The sequence below is a fragment of the Bubalus kerabau genome, chromosome 16, assembly GCF_029407905.1.
Source record: "Bubalus kerabau isolate K-KA32 ecotype Philippines breed swamp buffalo chromosome 16, PCC_UOA_SB_1v2, whole genome shotgun sequence".
Lineage (NCBI taxonomy): Eukaryota > Metazoa > Chordata > Mammalia > Artiodactyla > Bovidae > Bubalus > Bubalus kerabau.
The window spans coordinates 65,360,459-65,380,095 of record NC_073639.1 but is presented as its reverse complement, the minus strand read 5'-3'; the positions used below and the strand labels follow the sequence as shown (position 1 = coordinate 65,380,095).

The 19,637-nt window shown below is 49.9% G+C and overlaps 1 protein-coding gene across 5 annotated transcripts in view; it reads right to left on the bottom strand.

Annotated features, from left to right (window-relative positions):
• Window positions 1-19,437, bottom strand: part of TPCN1 (two pore segment channel 1) — a 60,962-nt gene extending 41,525 nt beyond the window's left edge. The window contains exons 1-4 of one of the 5 annotated variants that reach the window (XM_055550738.1): window positions 19,212-19,437; window positions 18,800-18,945; window positions 17,934-17,988; window positions 16,440-16,676 (exon numbers count right to left, since the gene is read on the bottom strand). In XM_055550738.1, coding sequence (XP_055406713.1) covers window positions 16,440-16,551 — 112 coding nt within the window. In that variant the 5' untranslated portion in view covers window positions 16,552-16,676; window positions 17,934-17,988; window positions 18,800-18,945; window positions 19,212-19,437. The remainder of the gene's footprint in view (window positions 1-16,439; window positions 16,677-17,933; window positions 17,989-18,799; window positions 18,946-19,211) is intronic. The other 4 variants (XM_055550740.1, XM_055550739.1, XM_055550742.1 and 1 more) reach the window with 4 other exon arrangements.
• Window positions 19,438-19,637: the final 200 nt, after the last annotated feature.

The window sequence follows — 19,637 nt, the reverse complement described above, 5'->3', positions numbered from 1 at the left end:
TTTCACACACACAGGCACGCATATACCATGCACATCCTCTTCAAGACAGAACGTAGCCCCGAGACTTCCCTGGTGGTTCAGGGGTTAAGACCCATGCTCCCAAAGCAGGGGGGTCTGGATTCAACCCCTGGTCAGGGAACTAGATCCCACATGCCTCAACTAAGTATCCTGCGTGGCACAACTCTAAGACCCAGCAGGGCCAAATAAAAAAAAAAAAAATTACATAGCCCTGAACCCCCAAGTTCTCTCCCATTTGTGCCCCTCCCCACCCCTGGCTCACGATCTTAATCCCCAGAGGCTCAGCTTCTTCATCCATTAACCGGGACCTGTGCCAACTGTGCTCTCGGCATCTCAGAGACAAATGCAAAAACCCACAAAGCGCCCGGAGCCCTCCGAACACTGGCACCCACCAGAATGACAACGACCCATAGCCCAACCATCTCCCAGTGGTCGCTGAGAGCCCCACTCCATGGGGAAAAAAAAAAAGCTTAAAGAGGAGAGGAAAATCAACCCGAGTGGCACTGATGAATTTTCCAGGCACGCCGTTGCCACCCCGCTTCCGTGCGGACTCTTTAAAGGACCCATGGATAAAAATCGGGCAAAAGACACCGTGCCAAAAGACAGCAGAGCGTGTATTTCCTTCTGCTCAGGCTTTCTCTGCTGGTGACTGACTGCACAATGGTGTGGGAGGTAGACCTGTGTCATCCAGGCATGTTAGGAAAGGCTGTGAACCTTGGCAGAACCCCGGGCTAATAGACCGACCTCCAGAAAGGCAAGAGCTGGCGCACGGCCCTCCCAGTTGAATCGCTGGCTTCAGGCCCAAACCTTGTCCTGCCAAAGGCTTTAGCCAGAGGAGGAAAGGAAAGATGAAAGGCTCACCCAGGCCGGTACTCGGTCAGGCACTGTTCTAGAAGGAGGAAGCCCTGGTTTGGAAGCAGCCAGGATTACACCCTGTGCCACCTCTAACTTTGTTTCCGGCCAGCTCACAGGGGCCTAAGTGGCCAAATCCAGGGGGATTCCCTGTAGATACACAAGGCCTGCCATGGAAGGGCATGGAGCTGGTGAGAAAGCTGAGAGCAGCGGCTGTAAACAGAGGAGGTGAAAAGGCAGGAGGGGTGAAGATTAGAAATGGCAGACTCTTGGCAGGGGCCAGGAAAATAAGCACCCCTTAGTAATTTAGGGTAGCAGTGGCAGCCCCAAGGGCCCACCCCCAAATTGGCCACACAGGGCACTCGCAGACTGAGGCTGCAAACGAAACCTTGAGAGCAAGTCTCTGGTCTTAACAAATCATGCGGTTATTTAGGAGAGAAAAAGGGAGGGGGGAAAACGTTTTTAAAAGGCTGACCTAGATGCAGATAAATGTGGTTTCATGTGAGGAGACATTTATTCCTCACCTACTGTATACCAGGCACTAGGTTAGGTGTTGGATCTGAAAAAGTAAAACCGTGGGCTTTGTCTTCAAGGAGCTCACAGTCAGGAGGCAAAAGAAGGGATGATTCTGGGGCATTAAAGGCATTTGTTACAGCAGCCTAGAAAATGATGTGACCGCAACTACCGTCCACGAGGGCTGGAGGGAAGAGGCAGACAGAGAGAGATTCAGGGGCCTTATCCGTGCCGGTTTTAAAGGATGAAGGATGAAAAGGTGTTCCAAAAAGGGCTGGGGATGGGGTGAGGGCTACCTTCCAGAAACAGGAAAGTCATGCATAAAGCACAGAAAAGCAGATAGCAGGACACGCTTGGGAAGTGTGGTGGTGGTGGCTGAGTCGCCAAACTGTGTCCTCTCTTGCGATCCCATGGATTGTAGCCCACCAGGCTCTTCCGTTCATGGGAAACTGCACAGGTTTCAGTAATTCTAAAGCTTAAAAGACCAGAGATATAAGGCTGATATGTACAAATGAGGGCAAGAATAACAGCTCACACTCAGTGCTTTACCCTTGTTAATTCCCCTAAGTATAAAAAAGCCCCATGAATCAGGGACTATTATGATCTCCAGTTTCCAGAAGGGAGGAAACTATGGCCCAGAGAGGCTAAGTGATTTTCCCAAGGTCACAGAGCAAAAAGTGGCCAGGCTGGGTTCGAGCCCAGCAGCCTGGCTCCTTTGTAAAGCAGGAGCAGTGGGCAGGCTGTAAGCCATGATAAGGAGACTGGACTTGAGCCGCTGGGTTTTAATAGAGAGCAGCTGGACCAGTTGTGATGAGCGGAGATATGCAGGCCAGTCAGGCTGTCTTGGTTTCACAGTAACTCCATCTACATTCTGCACAGGCAAAAAGGCAGGGCCCTTTCCCCAGGGGAGCCATGGTGAGCTCACATTTACAGAGCAGTTAACTCGCCAGGAGCCCCCTGGGGTCACTTCCATTGTCTGATGGTCCTCACCACCTGCCGGTGGAGAAAACCTCCCCTGGCCACTGCTACACAACCCACCACCACCCTCTGCTGAGGCAGAGACAGAGGGAGGGGTTTACCAGATGCCGGCAGATAGTCTCTTGGTGGGGCTGGAAATGATTTCCATCTCCTTCAATCTGTGCATTTCAAGGCTTGACTTGAAACTGTACTTCCAAGTACAACTGTACTACCTACGCGTGGGCCGCTGGGTTTATTATGAAACAGAAGGCTTTGACTCCCACTGAAAACTCATCACAAAGCATTTATTGAGCACCTAACTGACTGGCCATGTGCAAAATGTATGGGATGCTTTGAGAAAACATCTGTAAAGGCTCCATCCATCTCAAAGACCTATGCTTCTCTCTCTCTCACACACACACATACACTCACTCACACACATACACACACAGAAAAGCATGCAAACTCCACTGTGTTTATTCAAGGAAGAATGTAGCACCTGTGTGAACATCTGTTCTGCATTCACTTGGAAGCACTGGGAACGCTAATTGTGAAATGCACACGGTGGGGCCAGGAGCAGTACAAGGGCAAATGGAGACGAGGCATACTTCCCTGGCAGTCCAGAGGTTAAAACTCCGCACTTCCAATGCAGGGGGTGCAGGTTTGATCCCTGGTCAAGGAACTAAAATCCCACATGCTGTGTGGCGTGGCCAAAAAAATATTAACAATAAATAAAAGTAAAATAAAACGAGGCTTCTATTCCAAAAAAAAGTGTGTGCTTACCCACTGAAAAATTTTTTACTTTTGTAACTTTTTGTTTTCACCGGTCTCAACAAATTACTAGGTTGGAGGAAGTTTTGACAGACAGTTATGAAATTGTAATCTGTGGTTGCTGTTTAGTTGCTCAGTCATGTCGAACAACCCTTTGTGAGCCCATGGACTGTAGCCTGCCAGGCTCCTCTGTCCATGGAATTTTCCAGGAAAGAATACCAGAGTGGGTTGCCATTTTCTTCTCCAGGAGGTCTTCCCAACCCAGGGATCAAACCTGCATCTCCTGCATTGGCAGGCGGATTCTTTACCACTGAGTTACCTGGGAAGCCTCACTGAAAAATTTTTTTTAAAAATGGAGACAAAGGCATTGTCCACTGCAAGCTGGGGCTCCCTGGGCCTATGCAGGGGGTCAGTGGATGAGCAGTGCTCAGAGGAACAAGCCTGGCTGTGAGACCCCTTCTCTACTTGGGGTACTGATCAGAGGTCTGCTCTAGCCCCTGCCTGGGAACACTTGGGGGACTGGCTAGACCTGGATCCCATGACCACTGGCCACACCCCAGCATCTGGATCTGCTGTGAGCAGGAGGCTATGCTCAGAAGAGCAGCAGCAAGGGGCAAAGTGGCCAGCCGGGAGACACAGAGCTCCTTGGCAGAATGACAGCTGGGAGGAAGTCTACATCCTGCAGAGTTTGATGGCCTGGGCATGCCACTTCTCCAGGGACCTGGGTTGGGCTGGCTGGCGTGCTCCCAGGGAAGCCAGCAGGGCCTCAGAGTCTGAGTGGTCAGTGGTCAAGTCCTGGGCTCAGCCTTCTTTTCCTCTTCTTCAGTTTCCCTTTCCACCGAGTGGGGAAAACAGCTCAAAAGAGGCATCGTGGGAACTTCCCTGGTGGTCCAGTGGTTAAGACTCCACCTTGCAATGCAGGGGATGTGGTCTGATCCCTGGTTGGTGAACTAGGATCCTGCAGGAGCAACTAAGCCTGTGGCTGCAACAACTGAACCCATGAACCACAACTAGAGAGCCCGTGTGCCTCAAAGAAAGATCCTGCAAGATGCAAGGAAGATCCTGTGTGCCGTAACCGAGGCCCAGCTAGACAAGTAAATAAATAAATAATTTAAAAAAAAAAAGGGGCAGCATGAATAAAGAAAAATACAATAAAGGCCAAAAATCCATCCTAAAGAGCAGGCAGGAGGTGGAGTTACTTGAGGTATATTGTCCCTGCAGTGCACCTGGATGGGCGAGGAAGTTAACATCTAGTTCCCCATCTGCCACAACAGAATCCCTAAGAAAATCCAAACCCCAACTACCAATCCTTAGAGGAATGTAATAAAAGGAAGGGTGAGCTCAAGTCATCGACTCGGATAGACCTGAAATTATCTACTCATAGGCTCAAGGAGGGGCGTCATTGCTACTTTGTTGAAAATGAAACCCTGATACTTTACTGTTAAGAGTTTTTCTACTTACTGAGTTGGTACCTGGAATGTTACCTGAAATTTCCTGTGTCAACCCTGAATGGAGACGTTTTTATCCCCATTTTACTGACGAAGAAACTGAAACGCAGGAAGAAGCCAAAGCTTAGCTCCTCACTCAAGGCTGCACACTTGCTAAGATAGGGCACTGGAAATTCAACCCCATCCTTTGCTGTAGACCAAGAGACTCTGAAGAAACGTTAGAATGCACTAGATTATCAGTCCACATTATCGCTCCACCAATGCATACACATTTCTAACCACCTGAGGATTCTCCCAAGCCCCTTCCCCGTCTCCAGACTGGGGAGCTCCTGGCCACCCCAGGACAGTGTCTGAGCTCCAAAAGGAAATAGGCAGAAAAAGCAAACAGGTCAACTAGCCTCGAGGCTGAGCGAGCTCTGTGACTGAGAAAGTCTGAGACCCGTGGAGGCAACCAGACGGGCTCCGGGGTGCGCAGTACAAGCTGCCGTTCACATCAAGGCAGGCCGGCCAAGTGCAAACAGCAGAGCTGGCAAGAGGGGACCCTGGGGTGTCACAGAGAGAAGGCATCACGCTTGTCGACGACCACCCACGAGTGAAAGCCAACGCATCCGGCAGCTTGGAGCGGCTCCAGGCCATTAGCCAGTGCTGAGCACAATAGCTCTCCCTGAGCTGGTTTCCAGCAAGAGCTAAAAGGATAGGAAAAATAAATAAATAAAAACCCAGTCGAACAAAAAGAGAGATTAGCAAGAGGGAAAGGCAGTCTACGAGTGGTGGAGTGGTAGTGGCTGAGTTCAGAGGTGGGGGAAGGTGGGACCTGGGCTGATATAGAAATTGTGGGCCATGTGAGGGTCCTTGAGAATTTCAAAAGCAGAGACCAAAGACATGCCCCAGGCTGGTTGCTCCTAGGGGAAGCAGAGGCCAGGCTCCACCTGGGCTATTTCTGACCTGATCATGTGGGGATGAGTCTTCTGGTGAACCCAGTGGTTTCCACAGGCTGGTTAAGATGTAACAAACAGAGTCTCTTGGGTGTTTGGAGAACCTGGTGACTCACTCCCAGATCCCTTACTTCACATGAGTCTGTTTATTAGGTGTCTGGGTGTGTGCAGGAAAGATGTGGTCTGTGCTTTTGCAAAAACGTGTGCTCCCAAAAGAGGCACAACACATCAGGACCCAAAACAACAGCACCTACTTAGACCTTCCTGTCTTGTCCAACCAGCCCACCCAAACGGGCATCATGGAGACATGAGAAAGAAATCCACCAACAGGTTAAACCCTGATTAAAAGGAACATGGTTGGGGACTTCCCTGGTGGTCCAGTGGCTAAGACTCCTAATACATGGGGCAATCCCTATATTAGGATCCCTAGTCAGGGAACTAGACCTCACATGCTGCAACTGAGATACGGAGCAGCCAAATAAGTTAAAAAAAAAAAAAAAAGGAACATGGTTTACAAAACCCAGCTCGATACTGGATGAACCAAGGGGTATTAATCATACTATGAAAAGATGCTTTGCCAAACTCAACCCTCCTGCTCATATTCTAAATCATCTACTTCACCAAAATTTCATTTTCTCTTAACCTTTAGGAATCCATCATGGCACAAAGCAAACTGATCCAGTGCATGAGACATTAATCAAATCTACCACGTGCAGGTGCTGGGGAGGGAGTGGGCCCCCGCGCAGCTATTCAGAGGATTCAAAGGTGCAGAAGTCGGTTAGGGAGGGTTAGGGAAGGCTCCATGGAAACAGAGGACCAGATCTTCAGCTGGAGAAAGCTGAAGGGGGATGGATCAGGAGCAAGAGACAGCAGCCGATGGGAAGTTTTGGTAGTGAAAGTGGTTCAAGTAAAATAAAAAAAAGCGAGATTGTGTGATTGTTAAACAAATGAGATGACAGTGGAACTTACCTGGCAGTCCAGGGGTTAATACTCCATGCTCCCAATGCCGGGGGCAGGGGTTCAATCCCTGGTCAGGTAACTAAGATCTTGCATGATGTGTGGTTAGGCCAAAAAGTAAACAAATAAATGAGATGGTTTGAGCAGCCCCACAGTTAAGACTTTTGCTTGTTTGTTCTGATTACCAAGGGGGTGGAGTGAAGGAACAGAGGCCAGTCAGGCAGGGCTGTAACTGAGGGGGATGTTCTCCTGGCCTGGAAGGTGCTGGGGCCACTGCCGGGTGGGTGGGGTGAGGCTGGGAAGGTGGATCAGAGGGCTTGGCCTTCAAGCACTTCATTTTCATTTGATCCAAGAATTGGGCCTAACTCTTACCAAGTGAGGAAAGTGAAAGAGGAGAGTGAAAAGGTTGGCTTAAAACTCAATATTCAGAAAACTCAGATCATGGCATCTGGTCCCATCACTTCATGGCAAACAGATGAGGAAACAATGGAAACAGTGACAGACTATTTGGGGGCTCCAAAATCATTGCACATGGTGACTGCAGCCATATTAAAAGACGCTTGCTCCTTGAAAGAAAAGCTATGACCAACCTAGACAGCATATTAAAAAGCAGAGACATTACTTTGTCAACAAAGGTCCGTCTAGTCAAGGCTATGGTTTTTCCAGTAGTCATGTATGGATGTGAGAGTTGGACTGTGAAAAAAGCTGAGCACCAAAGAATTGATGCTTTTGAACTGTGGTGCTGGAGAAGACTCGAGAGTCCCTCGGACTTCAGGGAGATCAAACCAGTCCATCCTAAAGGAAATCAGTCCTGAATATTCATTGGAAGGACTGATGCTAAAGCTGAAACTCCAATACTTTGGCCACCTGATGCAAAGAACTGACTTCTTGGAAAAGACCCTGATGCTGGGAAAGATTGAAGGCAGAAGGGGACAACAGAGGATGAGATGGTTGGATGGCATCACCGACTCAATAGACATGAGTTTGAGCAAGCTCTGGGAGTTGGTGATGGACAGGGAAGCCTGGCATGCTGCAGTCCATGGGGTCGCAAAGAGCCGGACATGACGAAGCGACTGAACTGAGAGCTTGGAGGGAGAAACATTCCCTCTGGGCAAGGCCTGAAAACAGAAACAGCAGGTCTGTAACCCGAGACAGACAAGAGGGCAGTGCGGGCCTGCCTGCGTGGACATGCACTGGGCATGCAGCAGCCCAGCAACACTGACGATGAATGAGGCTCACTGCCCCACTATCTGGCCCTGCAGGTCACTTCCCGCCCCACCCCTCCAATTATACATCTGAAAAATGGGGATACTCTTACTTCGCAAGGGCTCTTAGGAGCCACCATCTATGTAAACATTACTGCACACACAGTCACCAACTGCAATCAACTGTAATAGGGCTTAGGACTTCCCTGTTGATCCAGTGGCTAAGACTCACGCTCCCAATACAGGGGGCCTGGGTTTGGTCCCTGGTCAGGGAACTAGATCCCACATACAGCAACTGAGACCTGGCACAGTCAAATGAATAAATAAAAATATTTTTTTTAAACTGTAATAGGTTTACAGTGTTGCTGCCTCCAACAAGAGAGAAACAAGACTGGCTCTGGGGAAGACTTCTACTTTGAGGTGGTATAATGGATGCCCTGATTTGCAGCTTCTGGATTCATCTTTGAGCCAGGATGCAGGGGTGGTGCCCATGGAGCACTCAAGGGAGATACTTGCATGTGTTGTTCCAAATGCAGGCTGAGCCACCGTAAGTTCACCTGGGAGACTCCCCAAACATAACTGATTCTTCTAGGGAAAAACAAAGCCCTAAATCTTGCCTTAAAAAAAAGATGTGAGGGCTTCCCTGGCAGTCCAGTGGTTAAGAATTCGCCTGCCAACGCAGGAAGACAGACACAGAAAGAGAGAAAAATGCCCAATCTGGCTTGATTGCAAAGCTGAATGAAATCTGGTCTTTCTTTCTGTGAAGCACCAAGAGGCAGGGACAAGTGCCCCCAGCCAGCTCTGAATCTCTCGGCACCCAGAACCTGAGTTTCCCCGATCAGAAGAGCACGGGTTTCCAGAGCTGCAGCCAACACTTCCCAGCTACGTGGCCCTGGGTAAGTTTCAACCTCTCAGGGTGTCTGTTTCCTCTGCTGTCAGAGACAGATGCTGAACCAATAGCACAGCTCTGCTGGGAGGACCCAGTGACAGAGACAGCACAAAGTGCTTTCAGACTCTGCCCAGCAGTTGATAGGGGTTCAATACCTGTTAGCTGCTGTTTTTATTATGAACGACCTTGCGCGGCTTGGACTGAGAGGGAGAAGGGAGAGTCAGGAAACAATCAGAGAAGTCACCCAGGAAAGGGAGTCCAGTGGGCTCCCCATAGGTGGGATGGGGGCGGTCTGAGGACCAACTTTCCTCCAGGGGCCTGGGGGGTATGAGGTGGTGGGGGCAGGGGGTGATCCCTTGGTGCTTCATCTGGCTTTCCTTCCAGGTCCACCATGCTGTGATCTGTGAGGCAGCCCCGGGCAGGACACCGCAGCCAGGAGCCATCAGAGCCCCACCTCCCCCGCTCCCTCCCTGACTCAGAAGCTGAGAAGTTGACTGTTCTGCCTCACGAAGCGCTCTTGGAGCAAACATGAACACAGAGCCCCCCTAAGGGGATGGGGAAAGAACAACGGAGCCATGGCTCCAGCCTGCGCCCAGCTGCCACTGCTGCCATTCCAAAGTAGCAGCTTCTCTGCGTGTCATCTCATGGCAGGGGGGCCGGGGCAACAGACAGGATCCCGCACGAAGACTCGGAGCGGGGAGGAAGTGAAAAGCTTCAAGTGTCGCTTACGAGGCTGGAACCCAGCGTGCCAGGTGTGTGTGCGTTTTAATTGGTGCCTCTGCCAGCCTGGCGACACGACCATCCTGTCTCGGCGAGGCCCTGGGAAAGCCGGGGGGCCAACTCCAGTGGAGCCAAATGCCCGAGCTCCCTGGGAGGCTGGGAAAGCCTGACTGCTGTTCAGTCTCCTGCTGCCATCTGCCTCCCCTTCCCCACTTGGCGGTGGCCACCTGTCGGGCCAGCAGCGAGGCAAAGGACTCAGTTCTTGGCCTGGGTTCAGCACCCCAGGAAGCCCTGTCTCTGGGCATGACAATAACGCCTACAACTGGCCGAGCACCCACCACAGGCATCACACGTGTGACCTCACTAAGTCCCCACAACAACTCTCGGAAGATGCTATCATGATCCCACCCTACAGATGAGGAGGCTGAGGCTTGGAGACGCTAGGTCCCATACTCCCCTAGGACAATAAGTCTTCAGCTCAACTCCAGAGCCTGAATGTTTAACCACTCCTCCTCCCAGTGCATCACAGGTGACAAAAGCTACCTGGGTCCTTGGGCTTTACTTTCTCTCTGGTGAGTGTGCGGGGGAAGCTCAGTCAGAGAAAGAACCGTAGACACTGATTTCTGTGATGGAGAGCCTGCCATGGGGTTAGGTCTCCCCTGGGTATACAGCCCCACCACTCTCTCCCAGTTCAGGTTGGCCATGTCTGCCCTGGGGCCAACATGATGGAGATGGGTGCCAGCTGGTTCTGGCTGCCATCCATGAAAACTCTGGAAAGGGAGCCAGGGCTCCCGCTGTATGTCGGCCCCTGCAAGGGAGCAGTGCCCCACCTTGATGGAGATGGCCCACCTTGACGGAGATGGGTGCCAGCTGGTTTGGCTGCATGAAAACTCTGGAAAGGGAGCCAGGGCACTCGCTGTATATCGGCCCCTGCAAGGGAGCAGTGGTTCTCCACCTTATACTGGGTCCCGGGTAAGTGCCGAAGAAGTCTTAGGAATCAGGGTGAAGGAGGTAGAGGGGTCCTGTTACTCTATCACCTTAGGTCTTATCCCCACATGACTTGTCACCGGAAAACCATGAACCACCAGCACCAAGGTATCGCGTGAGACAAAGTGCCCTGCTCCAGCCTCAGCCCTGGCCTTGCCCACAATCCCTTCATCACCCAATAGTACAGGCGCATCTTAGGCAGCAGCTGGGCTTAAAGGCAATAAGAAGGTGAAAGCTGAGAGTGAACAGAATTCCCCAAGAAGATACTTTGTATAGCCCACCACATTCACACTCTACAGTCCAGGGACAGTCCAGATCACTGACTGCTGCGCAGTGCAGACAGCAGGCTATCTCTAAACCACACTGTCAAACGCCAACCCCACTGACTATTTTCAAGGTTACTCCTAATTTCTAGGCTTTAAATACCTCTGCTCAGACCTTCCTCCTTTATCAACCTGACATCTCCTGCCTGTGAGTCATTCATTAGCATTTCAGCTGCCACGTTTATAGCCCAGAGATGTTTTAAGTCTTGGATACAATCCATGCTTGCCCAAATAAGGGGGGGAAAAAAAAATCCAAGCCCTCTGGTTTCCTGTAGGGACAATTCCCCAGCTTCCAGCATCCCTAGCACAGGGTAAAAGGTCACAGGCAGCACAGCCAGATTCCTGGGGACCTCATCTAAGGAAAGGGCAGGAGTGCTACAGACTGAATTACGTCTCCCTAAAATTTCTGTGTTGAAAGAATCACCCCCAGGGCCTCAGAATGTGATGGTATTTAAAGAGCAGAGCCTCTAAAGCGGTAATTGAGGCAAAATGAGGTCATAGGGGTGGGCCCTAATCCAACAGGAGAGGTAGCCTGATGCGAAGAGATCAGCACACAGAGGACACTGAGAGAGGGCAGCTGCCCGAAAGAGGCCTCAGGCACACCAACCCTGCTGACACCTTGCTCTTGGGCTTGCAGCCTGCAGAACTCTGAGACTATGCACTTCCGCCACCGTGGAGTTCTGTCATGGCAGCCCAAGCACACGGAGACGGGAGGGTGTGGGACACGGCCCTAGTGACAGCTGTGGGGTTGGGGTGGAGGCCCACTCAGTCAGGGCTCCTTCCCTCAGAGAGCTGGCTTAGCTCTCAGCGGCTGTTGTGCCCACGTAGCTGCCAACTCTGCTGAAAGCGTCGGGCTGCAGAAAACTCCTTAACCCCTCAAGGGTTTAGATTGGCCACAGGCTGGGGGAGCAAGGATGGCAGCCTCCCCAGGGCAATCAGCTGTGCTGGGAGTGATGAGACCACAACCACTGGTGGGCAGAGGCAGGAGGGGATGCCACTCATCTCTGATGGGACCCTCAGACAGCCCCTCCGCTCCTGGGACCTGAGACAGCTATTGTGTTTAGTTGCTCAGTCAGGTCCGATTCTTTGCGGCCCCATGGAATGTAACCCACCAGGCTCCTCTGTCCGTGGCATTATCCCAGCAAGGATACTGGAGTGGGTTGCTATTTCCTCCTCCAGGGGATCTTCCTGACTCAGGGACTGAACCCAAATCTCCCATGGCTCCTGCATTGGCAAGCAGATTCTTTACCTCTGAGTCACCTGGGAAGCCCCTCCCATGAGCTCTGAGGTTCCAGAAACCCAACTAGGTTATTCTGGACCATGACTTTTTTTCTTCTTACCAGATTACAGCAGGCTTAATAGTGGCCCCCATAGGTATGCCCAAGTTGTTACTGCCAGAACCTGCAAAGGTGACCTTGTTTGGAGAAATGATCTTTGCACATGTGATTACAGATTCTGAGCTGAGATCACCCTGGATTTATGGTGGGCCTTTGTTTGTGCTTAGTTATATCTAACTCTGTAACTCCACGGACTGTAGCCTCAGGCTTCTCGGTCCATAGAATTTTCCAGGCAAGAATACTGGAGTAGGTTGTCATTTCCTACTCCATGGACCATGCTTGTTGAATGCCCACCTACAGTAGGCATTGAGCTATGTGATATGTGGATGAATGAATACTTGGGGCCTAGGAGGTGATCAGATGGTTAAACGGTCACTTCTGCACAGTAAGCTGGTGTAATAATGGAAGCCTAGATCAGATACCACAGCAGAAAAGGGTGGTAAGTAGTCAGCCCCATCAGGAAATAGTGGTTCAGTGAAGGCTTCAAAGAGATGGGATTATCAGCAGGATTATCAAGACAGAACTGAAGCTCATGAGTAAACAAGCACCTGGAAAAGCATGCCAGGCAGTTACCAGCAAGGCAGAGAGGTCTGAGAATGTACTGGGGATTCAGAGAACTAGAAGTGTGGGGTAAGGCAGGAAATGGAACTGATCAGGCAAGAAGACGCCAGAACATGCATATGCTGGCTAAGGAGCTGCATCCTGCCGGGCACAGGAAGGTCTTGAGAACCTGGGCAAGCCGGGGAAATCACAGGCAGACCTCAGAAATATTGCGGCTCCAATTTCAGACCACTATGATCAAGTGAAGACCACAATAAAGCAAGTCATGTGACTTTTTTGGTTTCCTAATGGAGAAGGAAATGGCAACCCACTCCAGTGTTCTTGCCTGGAGAATCCCAGGGACAGAGGAGCCTGGTGGGCTGCTTGTCTGTGGGGTCGCACAGAGTTGGACACGACTGATGTGACTTAGCAGCAGCAGCAGCAGTGCATAAAAAACTTTTTCTACAGACTTCCCTGGTGGTCCAGTGGCTGAGACTCCATGCTCCCAATGCAGGGGGGCCAGGTTCGATCCCTGGTCTGGGAACTAGATCCCACATGCTGCAACTAAGACCTGACACAGCCAAATAAATCAATTTGAAAAATATATGTGTGTGTGTACATATATATGCTATAAAGCATTATATAGCATTATGCTATAAAAACAATGTATATAAGTTAATTAAAAAAAATACTTGATTGTTAAAAAATGCTAACCATCATCTGAGCATTCAGGGAACCGCCAATTTTTTTTGCTGGTGGAGGATTTGAAATAATGCAAGAATTACCAAAATGTGACACAGAGACAGGAAGTGAGCAAATGCTGTTGGGAAAACGGTGCTGAGAGACTAGTTCGTTGCAAGGTTGCCAAAAACCTTCAATTTGTGGCGGGGGGGGGGGAGGGGGAAGAGTATGCACAAAGTACAGTAAAACAAGGTATGCCCACACCATACCTGCTCGGATTTGTGTTTTAGATGGACCACTCAGACAAGTGGGAGGCGGGCCTTGAGAAGAAAGTCAGTGCCAAGATCCAAGCACGAAATAAGAAAGGCCCAGATGGGGACTTCCCTGGCGGTCCAGTGGTTGAGAATTCACCTTCCGCCGCAGAGGACACAGGTTCGATCCTCGGTCAGGAAGCTGGGATCCCACATGCCATGGAGCAACAAAGCCCATGCACCTCGATTACTGAGCCTGCGTGACACAACTAGGGAGAAGCCCTAGTGTCACAGTGAAAGATCCTGCACGCCACAACCCCGTTCAGCCAAAAATAAAATGTGTTTTTAACAAAGAAAGATACCCCAATACAAAATAAAAAGTTTAAAGTTGGAGAAAAAAAAATGTTAAAAGATTAAGAGGAATTGATGTTTGACAAGGTTAAAAAAAAAAGAGAGAGAGAGAAAGAAAAGCCCGCGCAGAGGAGGTGGAACATGCAGGCCTCCTCTGAAATCTTTCCTTTTCTCCAAGAGGCGCTGTTGTTTTTCTCAGCCAAGCTGGGCGGGTTACACCCATTAGTTTTTAGAGGTTTTAGCAAATATCTCAGGAAGAGGGTGAGAGAGTAAACCAATGCGCCAACGCACTTCCCAGAAAGCATAATTTCCCTGGACCCTGTCAGTTTATTTTGTTTTTCTTAAACAAACTAAAACAAGCCACCAACTTTGCCAAGAAAGGGACAGCCTCACTAGCAGCCGACCCAACGTTAGTTTTATTGTCCACTTGGCCTATTTCCTGGTCATCAAGCACCGCCATCGCTTCAAAACCTGATCTTGATGTAGAACTAGGCTGCTGTTCCCACTTTGATCCTGCAGGAGAGCTAGACACCCTGCCATCAGCTCTGACACTTGGGAGGACTTAAAAGTGGCCCCCGCAACAATGATCAAGAGTCCAATTCAGAACCTTGAGCCTGGCTATTTCCAGAACGATCCATACCCTCGGATGTCAACCACCTTCCCTCCAGCCCAGTCCCTCACTGACCATGGATGTAACCACTTCTCTCTCTAGTGGGCAGCCTACTCTGAAGCTGAGACTATGTCACATTCATTTACATCCCGTTCCCCAAAGCACCTTACACGGGGTGATGGGGGAAGATCAGCGACACATTGCTGCTTGCTGGCTATTTGACTCTGGACAAGTTACCTAACCTCTCTGAAGCTTTTCTTCCCCTGAGGTTATATGATGAAATGCTGAGGGCCAGCACTTACATTTATTAAGGGCTTGTGGAGAAAAAAGGAGGAGGAAAAGAAGAGGGAAGAGGGGAGGAGAAGGAAAAAGGGAAAAAGAGAAAGGGAAGAACTTTGGGGTCAAACAGTCTTCGGTCCAAATCTCTGCAAAACTGCTTACTTGGCTATGCAGTGTCAGGCAAGTTCCTTAACTTCTCTGACTCACAGTTTTCTCTTCTGTCAACTAGGGATAATACTGCCTACTTTGCCAAAAAGATCTTAGTTAAGATAACAGGTAAGAAGGAGCCTAACACTTAGCTTGCTGCTGCTCCTGCTGCTGCTAAGTCACTTCAGTCGTGTCCGACTCTGTGCGACCCCATAGATGGCAGCCCACCAGACTTCCCCGTCCCTGGGATTCTCTAGGCAAGAACACTGGAGTGGGTTGACTCTGGGGTATTTAAGAAGTGGGCCTGAAATCACAGCCACTGATATTTTTGGTCCTGAATGGCACTTAGGGAAAAATCTGGTCTCTATTCTAAGCTTCCTGGATCACCCAGCTTTGCCACTCTAGATGGGTGAACTGGCTAAAGCAGAGAGAGGCCAGTTTAGAGGAGCTAGGAAGGCAATGGCACCCCACTCCAGTACTCTTGCCTGGAAAATCCCATGGACGGAGGAGCCTGGTAGGCTGCAGACCATGGGGTCGCTAAGAGTCAGGCACGACTGAATGACTTCACTTTCACTTTTCACTTTCATGCATTGGAGAAGGAAGTGGCAACCCACTCCAGTATTCTTGCCTGGAGAATCCCAGGGACAGAGGAGCCTAGTGGGCTGCTGTCTATGGGGTCGCACAGAGGCGGACACGACTGAAGCGACTTAGCAGCAGCAGCAGGCCTCCCACTGCACTCCCATCCGTGGGAACAATGCTGTCCTTTACCACTTTCAAATGCAGGCTGTTGAGCTCCCTGTGAGCCAACTGTATTCTCTCTGGACAAAGGAGATGAGAGAGCCAGGCTTGCCTTTCCCTGGACCCAAGCAGTAGCCCTCTGTCCTAGCTCAGGAGCATGCCTGGTGGGTAGAACTCCCATCTGCTAAGGAGACCCTAAAGCACTAGTCCCTGACATCTTAGGACCTTCCAGGAGGCAAGTTATTTTAAGCTCTCCTGGACCCGAGGCCTGAGCAAATGAAACAAATAGCTTTGGGACAAGAAAAGTTTTTTTAAGACCGTTCATTCTGCCAGAAACACACTTAAAATCTAAAAAATTTAAAGCTCATCACCTCTCTTGGGTTCACTTTGTGCTTCTGGGCTTTGGTTTAGAGGAAGACAAAGTGAAACAAACCCCAAACCCTCTGATCAATGGATTATGACAAATGCTTGCCCTCTCCACTCCACCCTGTCCTGGGCGGTGCAGGGACTGAATGCCAGCAGGGAGAAGCAGTCAACGCCACTTTCCTGCCAAAGATCAGGCAGACAGAGGCTGATGTTGAAATCTGTTTCTTTTTTTAACAAGGAATGAGACAGGGATGCTATCCAAGGAGCAGGTTTGCCTGAGGTCTCCACAAAGCATCCACGAACAGAACCAGGGGACCACCGCAGGTGCAAGGGAGGGGTGGGGCTGTGGGAAGCCGGGCAGGCTAGTCCCGGGGAACACCCCTAAACTGGGGGTGCAGGATTAGGACCGCACAGAATTAGTCTCCCACTAGCGTATGTGTCAGAACTTGGGGGTCAAACGTGGAGTCAGGCATTCGGGTACATGAATCTACCATCAGACCACCAAGCCCACAGCAAAACAAAAGCTGCACTCTCCCTGTCCCCCAGCCCACCCTACCATCTTACTTCTGCTGGGCAGATCATCTGGGCCCAGGCCGTTGGAGGGAGCCAGTGGGGCGCTGCCACTCTCATCCAAGGTCAGGATGAGGGGAACATCGTCATCTAAACTCACAGCCATGCTCCTCACTCCTGCAGCCCTCAGGAGGTGATGTCCAAGGCTTTAAATAGTCTCTGCTTTGAGCTCCCGGTCAAAGCCACTGGCCCCGAGGTGCTTCTCAGAAACTCCTCCATCAGCGGCATCTTCTAGAGTTTGGGGAATTTAAAAAAAAAGAAAAAGACAATGATCATAATACGAACATTGATGAAAATGTCTGGAATCAGACAGTGGTGATGGTTGTATAACTTTACAAGTATACTAAAAATGGTACCATTTAGGATGGTGGATCTTACAGTAATGTGAATTATATCTTAATTAAAAAAAAAAAAAGAGTATCACAGGATGTGCCACTGTGCTGTGCTTAGTCGCTCGGTCATGTCCAACTCTTTGCAACCCCGTAGACTGTAGTCTGCCAGGCTCCTCTGTTCATGGGGATTCTCTAGGCAAGAGTACTGGAATGGGTTGCCATGCCCTCCTCCAGGGGATTGTCCCAACCCAGGAATCAAACCCAGGTCTCTCTCATTGCAGGCGGGTTCTTTACAGTCTGAGCCAATAATATCACTGAAATATGGGGGATGGGGCGGGAACTCTACAAGAATAAATACTAAAAAGTTAAACGTAATTATGTCTGGAGATTGAGATTATGGCTAGTATGTTCCATCTCCACCCCTCTTAACCCTTGTTTGTGTGTTTTGTAAAGATTTTAAATACTTTGTATGTATGTGTGTATATATATATATATATATATAAAACCGTTCATATAATAGTAATTAGTACTCAGTGAGAGTTTACTATGTACTGGGGCTCTTCTAGCAAGTTTTAAGTAAAGTTGACTGAAACTCAATAATAGTAAGTAGGATTATTGTCCTGTTTTACAGAAGGGGAGACTTAAGGCTCAGAGAGGTTAAGCGACTTGTCCAAGATCCCACAGCAGGAAAGTCAAGCTTTGAACTACACAGTCTGACTCCAGACCTGTGCTCCCAGCCACCATGCTACAATTCTTCCAAGTCCAGCCCTGGTATTTAGGCAGCACTTAGCTCCAATGACCTATCAATAGTGTGCCAGGTCATCTAAACTTACCCATATCATTCTTACAAAGGCACTATTCTCCTAGATTTAGGTATTTGGGGAGGAAAGGGAAGAGACTAGAATATTTTTTTAAGTGAAATGCTTATTTGAAACTTCCAATTCAAAACCATCAGAACTAGCCTTCTACAGTTCCTATTTATACACATTCCTGTTTCCGCTGAGGAGGACCAAAAGAAATGCAAGCACTCAGCAGATCTAACAGCAGACCTTTGAACTTGAAAACAGCAGCAGGTTCCTTCCTCAAACTGCTGAGTTCTGGTCTCAATCAAGTTTGCCTCCAAACCAACCCACTGAATGGCAACCCAGCAATTTACCTCCTTCAGAAACCTCCATGGCCATTCGAGGCAGGTCCCTGTGCACCAATAGCTTCTTAAAAAGTAGGCAGTTTAAAAGTGAGCACTATTCTTTGCTGCTAAGCCTGTAGCATTCTACCCAGCAAACTTCCTGTGAGATTTTTTTTTAAGTTTCCTCCAGATCTGGGGATTCATTTTACTTTTAAATCTCAGTAGTGGGAAAACAGAAAAGGAAATTCCAAATGAGATGCTACCATTTGGCTGTCTTAAAGCATTTTATGTCTTTTTCTTTTTTTTCTTTTTGGCTTAACTTTTCACCACAGATACTTTCAAATATACTCAAATATAGACAGAATATGTAAATGAACTTCCTTATATTGATCACTCAGCTCTGACAATTATTAACATCTTGTCCTGGCCAGTATTTATTTTGAAGGTTGGACAGGCTATTAACTTTTTCAACTCATCAAGAAGAGCTTTCTTAATTGTATCATTGTTATTATAGTAGCTACTAGCTTTTATTTTAACTGTATAATATATGACTGTTTGCTTGTAATGCATACATTAGTTTTGTGGCTGTCAGAGGAGGTTATCACAACAGAGACATATGTGGTTCAAAATGTGAATAGTGTTGCTGTTAGGAAATTTTACTTAGCTGATGTCCCCACTTCATAATGAGGAAAGTGAGGTTTAGAGGGATTAAATTAACCTACCTCTTGTAAGTAGACCGCAGGGAAGTAATAGAGCCCAGATTTCAACCCAGGCAGTCTGGCCCTCCCTGCTTAACCATTACCCTTCCTCTCTTCCCAGACCAGTCCCCTTATCTGAATTCAAACCCATAAATTTAGAGAGGGAAAACTGAGGCTCAGCGAAGAGAAGGGACTTACTTAAGGTCACAGTGCTTCTCCCTCTAGAGAGGACCCAGAATGGAAGGGTAACCCCTAGGGAAAGGTCCCAGGGAAAGCCGGCAGGCCGTCCCGCTGTCCACTCGGGCAGACGGACGGGGCAAGAGTCTCTTGCAGGGTTGGGTGGCCTGAGGGCGCCAGGGAGATGAGCATTTGAGAGAGAAGGGGGAGCGAAGAGGCGTGCGGGATCCTACTCCACGTGTTTGACTTTGAGCCCCCTCTCCCGCCCCGGGCTTCCTCGGGCGGTCCCCACGCTGGGACCCCCTCCCCCGACAAGGACTGGAGGGAGAGAAGCGCAGCAACTTCTCCGCAACCCCTCTTGGCCCGACCTGCCCGCCTCCCACACCCAAATGTCCAGACGCAACCTTTCACTCCGAACCCCCTGCCCCTTTACCTCTGCCCTCTCCTCTGACCATCCCTCACACGCCTCGAATTCTTACACGCGCCGCCCCAGCAACCCGGACCGACCGCCGGGGTCCGCACAGCACAGCACAGCCCGCCGGCGCAGCCGCCAAAGCCCCGAGCCCGGAGCTGTTGCAGCTGCAGCAGCCGCCGCAGAAACCGCCACCTCAGCCGCTGCCACCACGGCAGCTGCGCCAGCTCTCCCATCCGCCGCCTACGGTCCCCTCCGCCTGGCCGGCACCGCCCCATTTCCCCCTTCGCCGCGCCCTATTGGCTACCTCGGGCGTCATGATGATCTCTGATTGGTCAACCCTTACGTCCTTCCCCAGTTAATGCAAGCCTCCTTACCCGCCTCCTTGGGGGAGAGAGGCGGGACAAAGAAGCTCCGCCCCTTTCCCGCCCATTCTCCCCGCCTTAC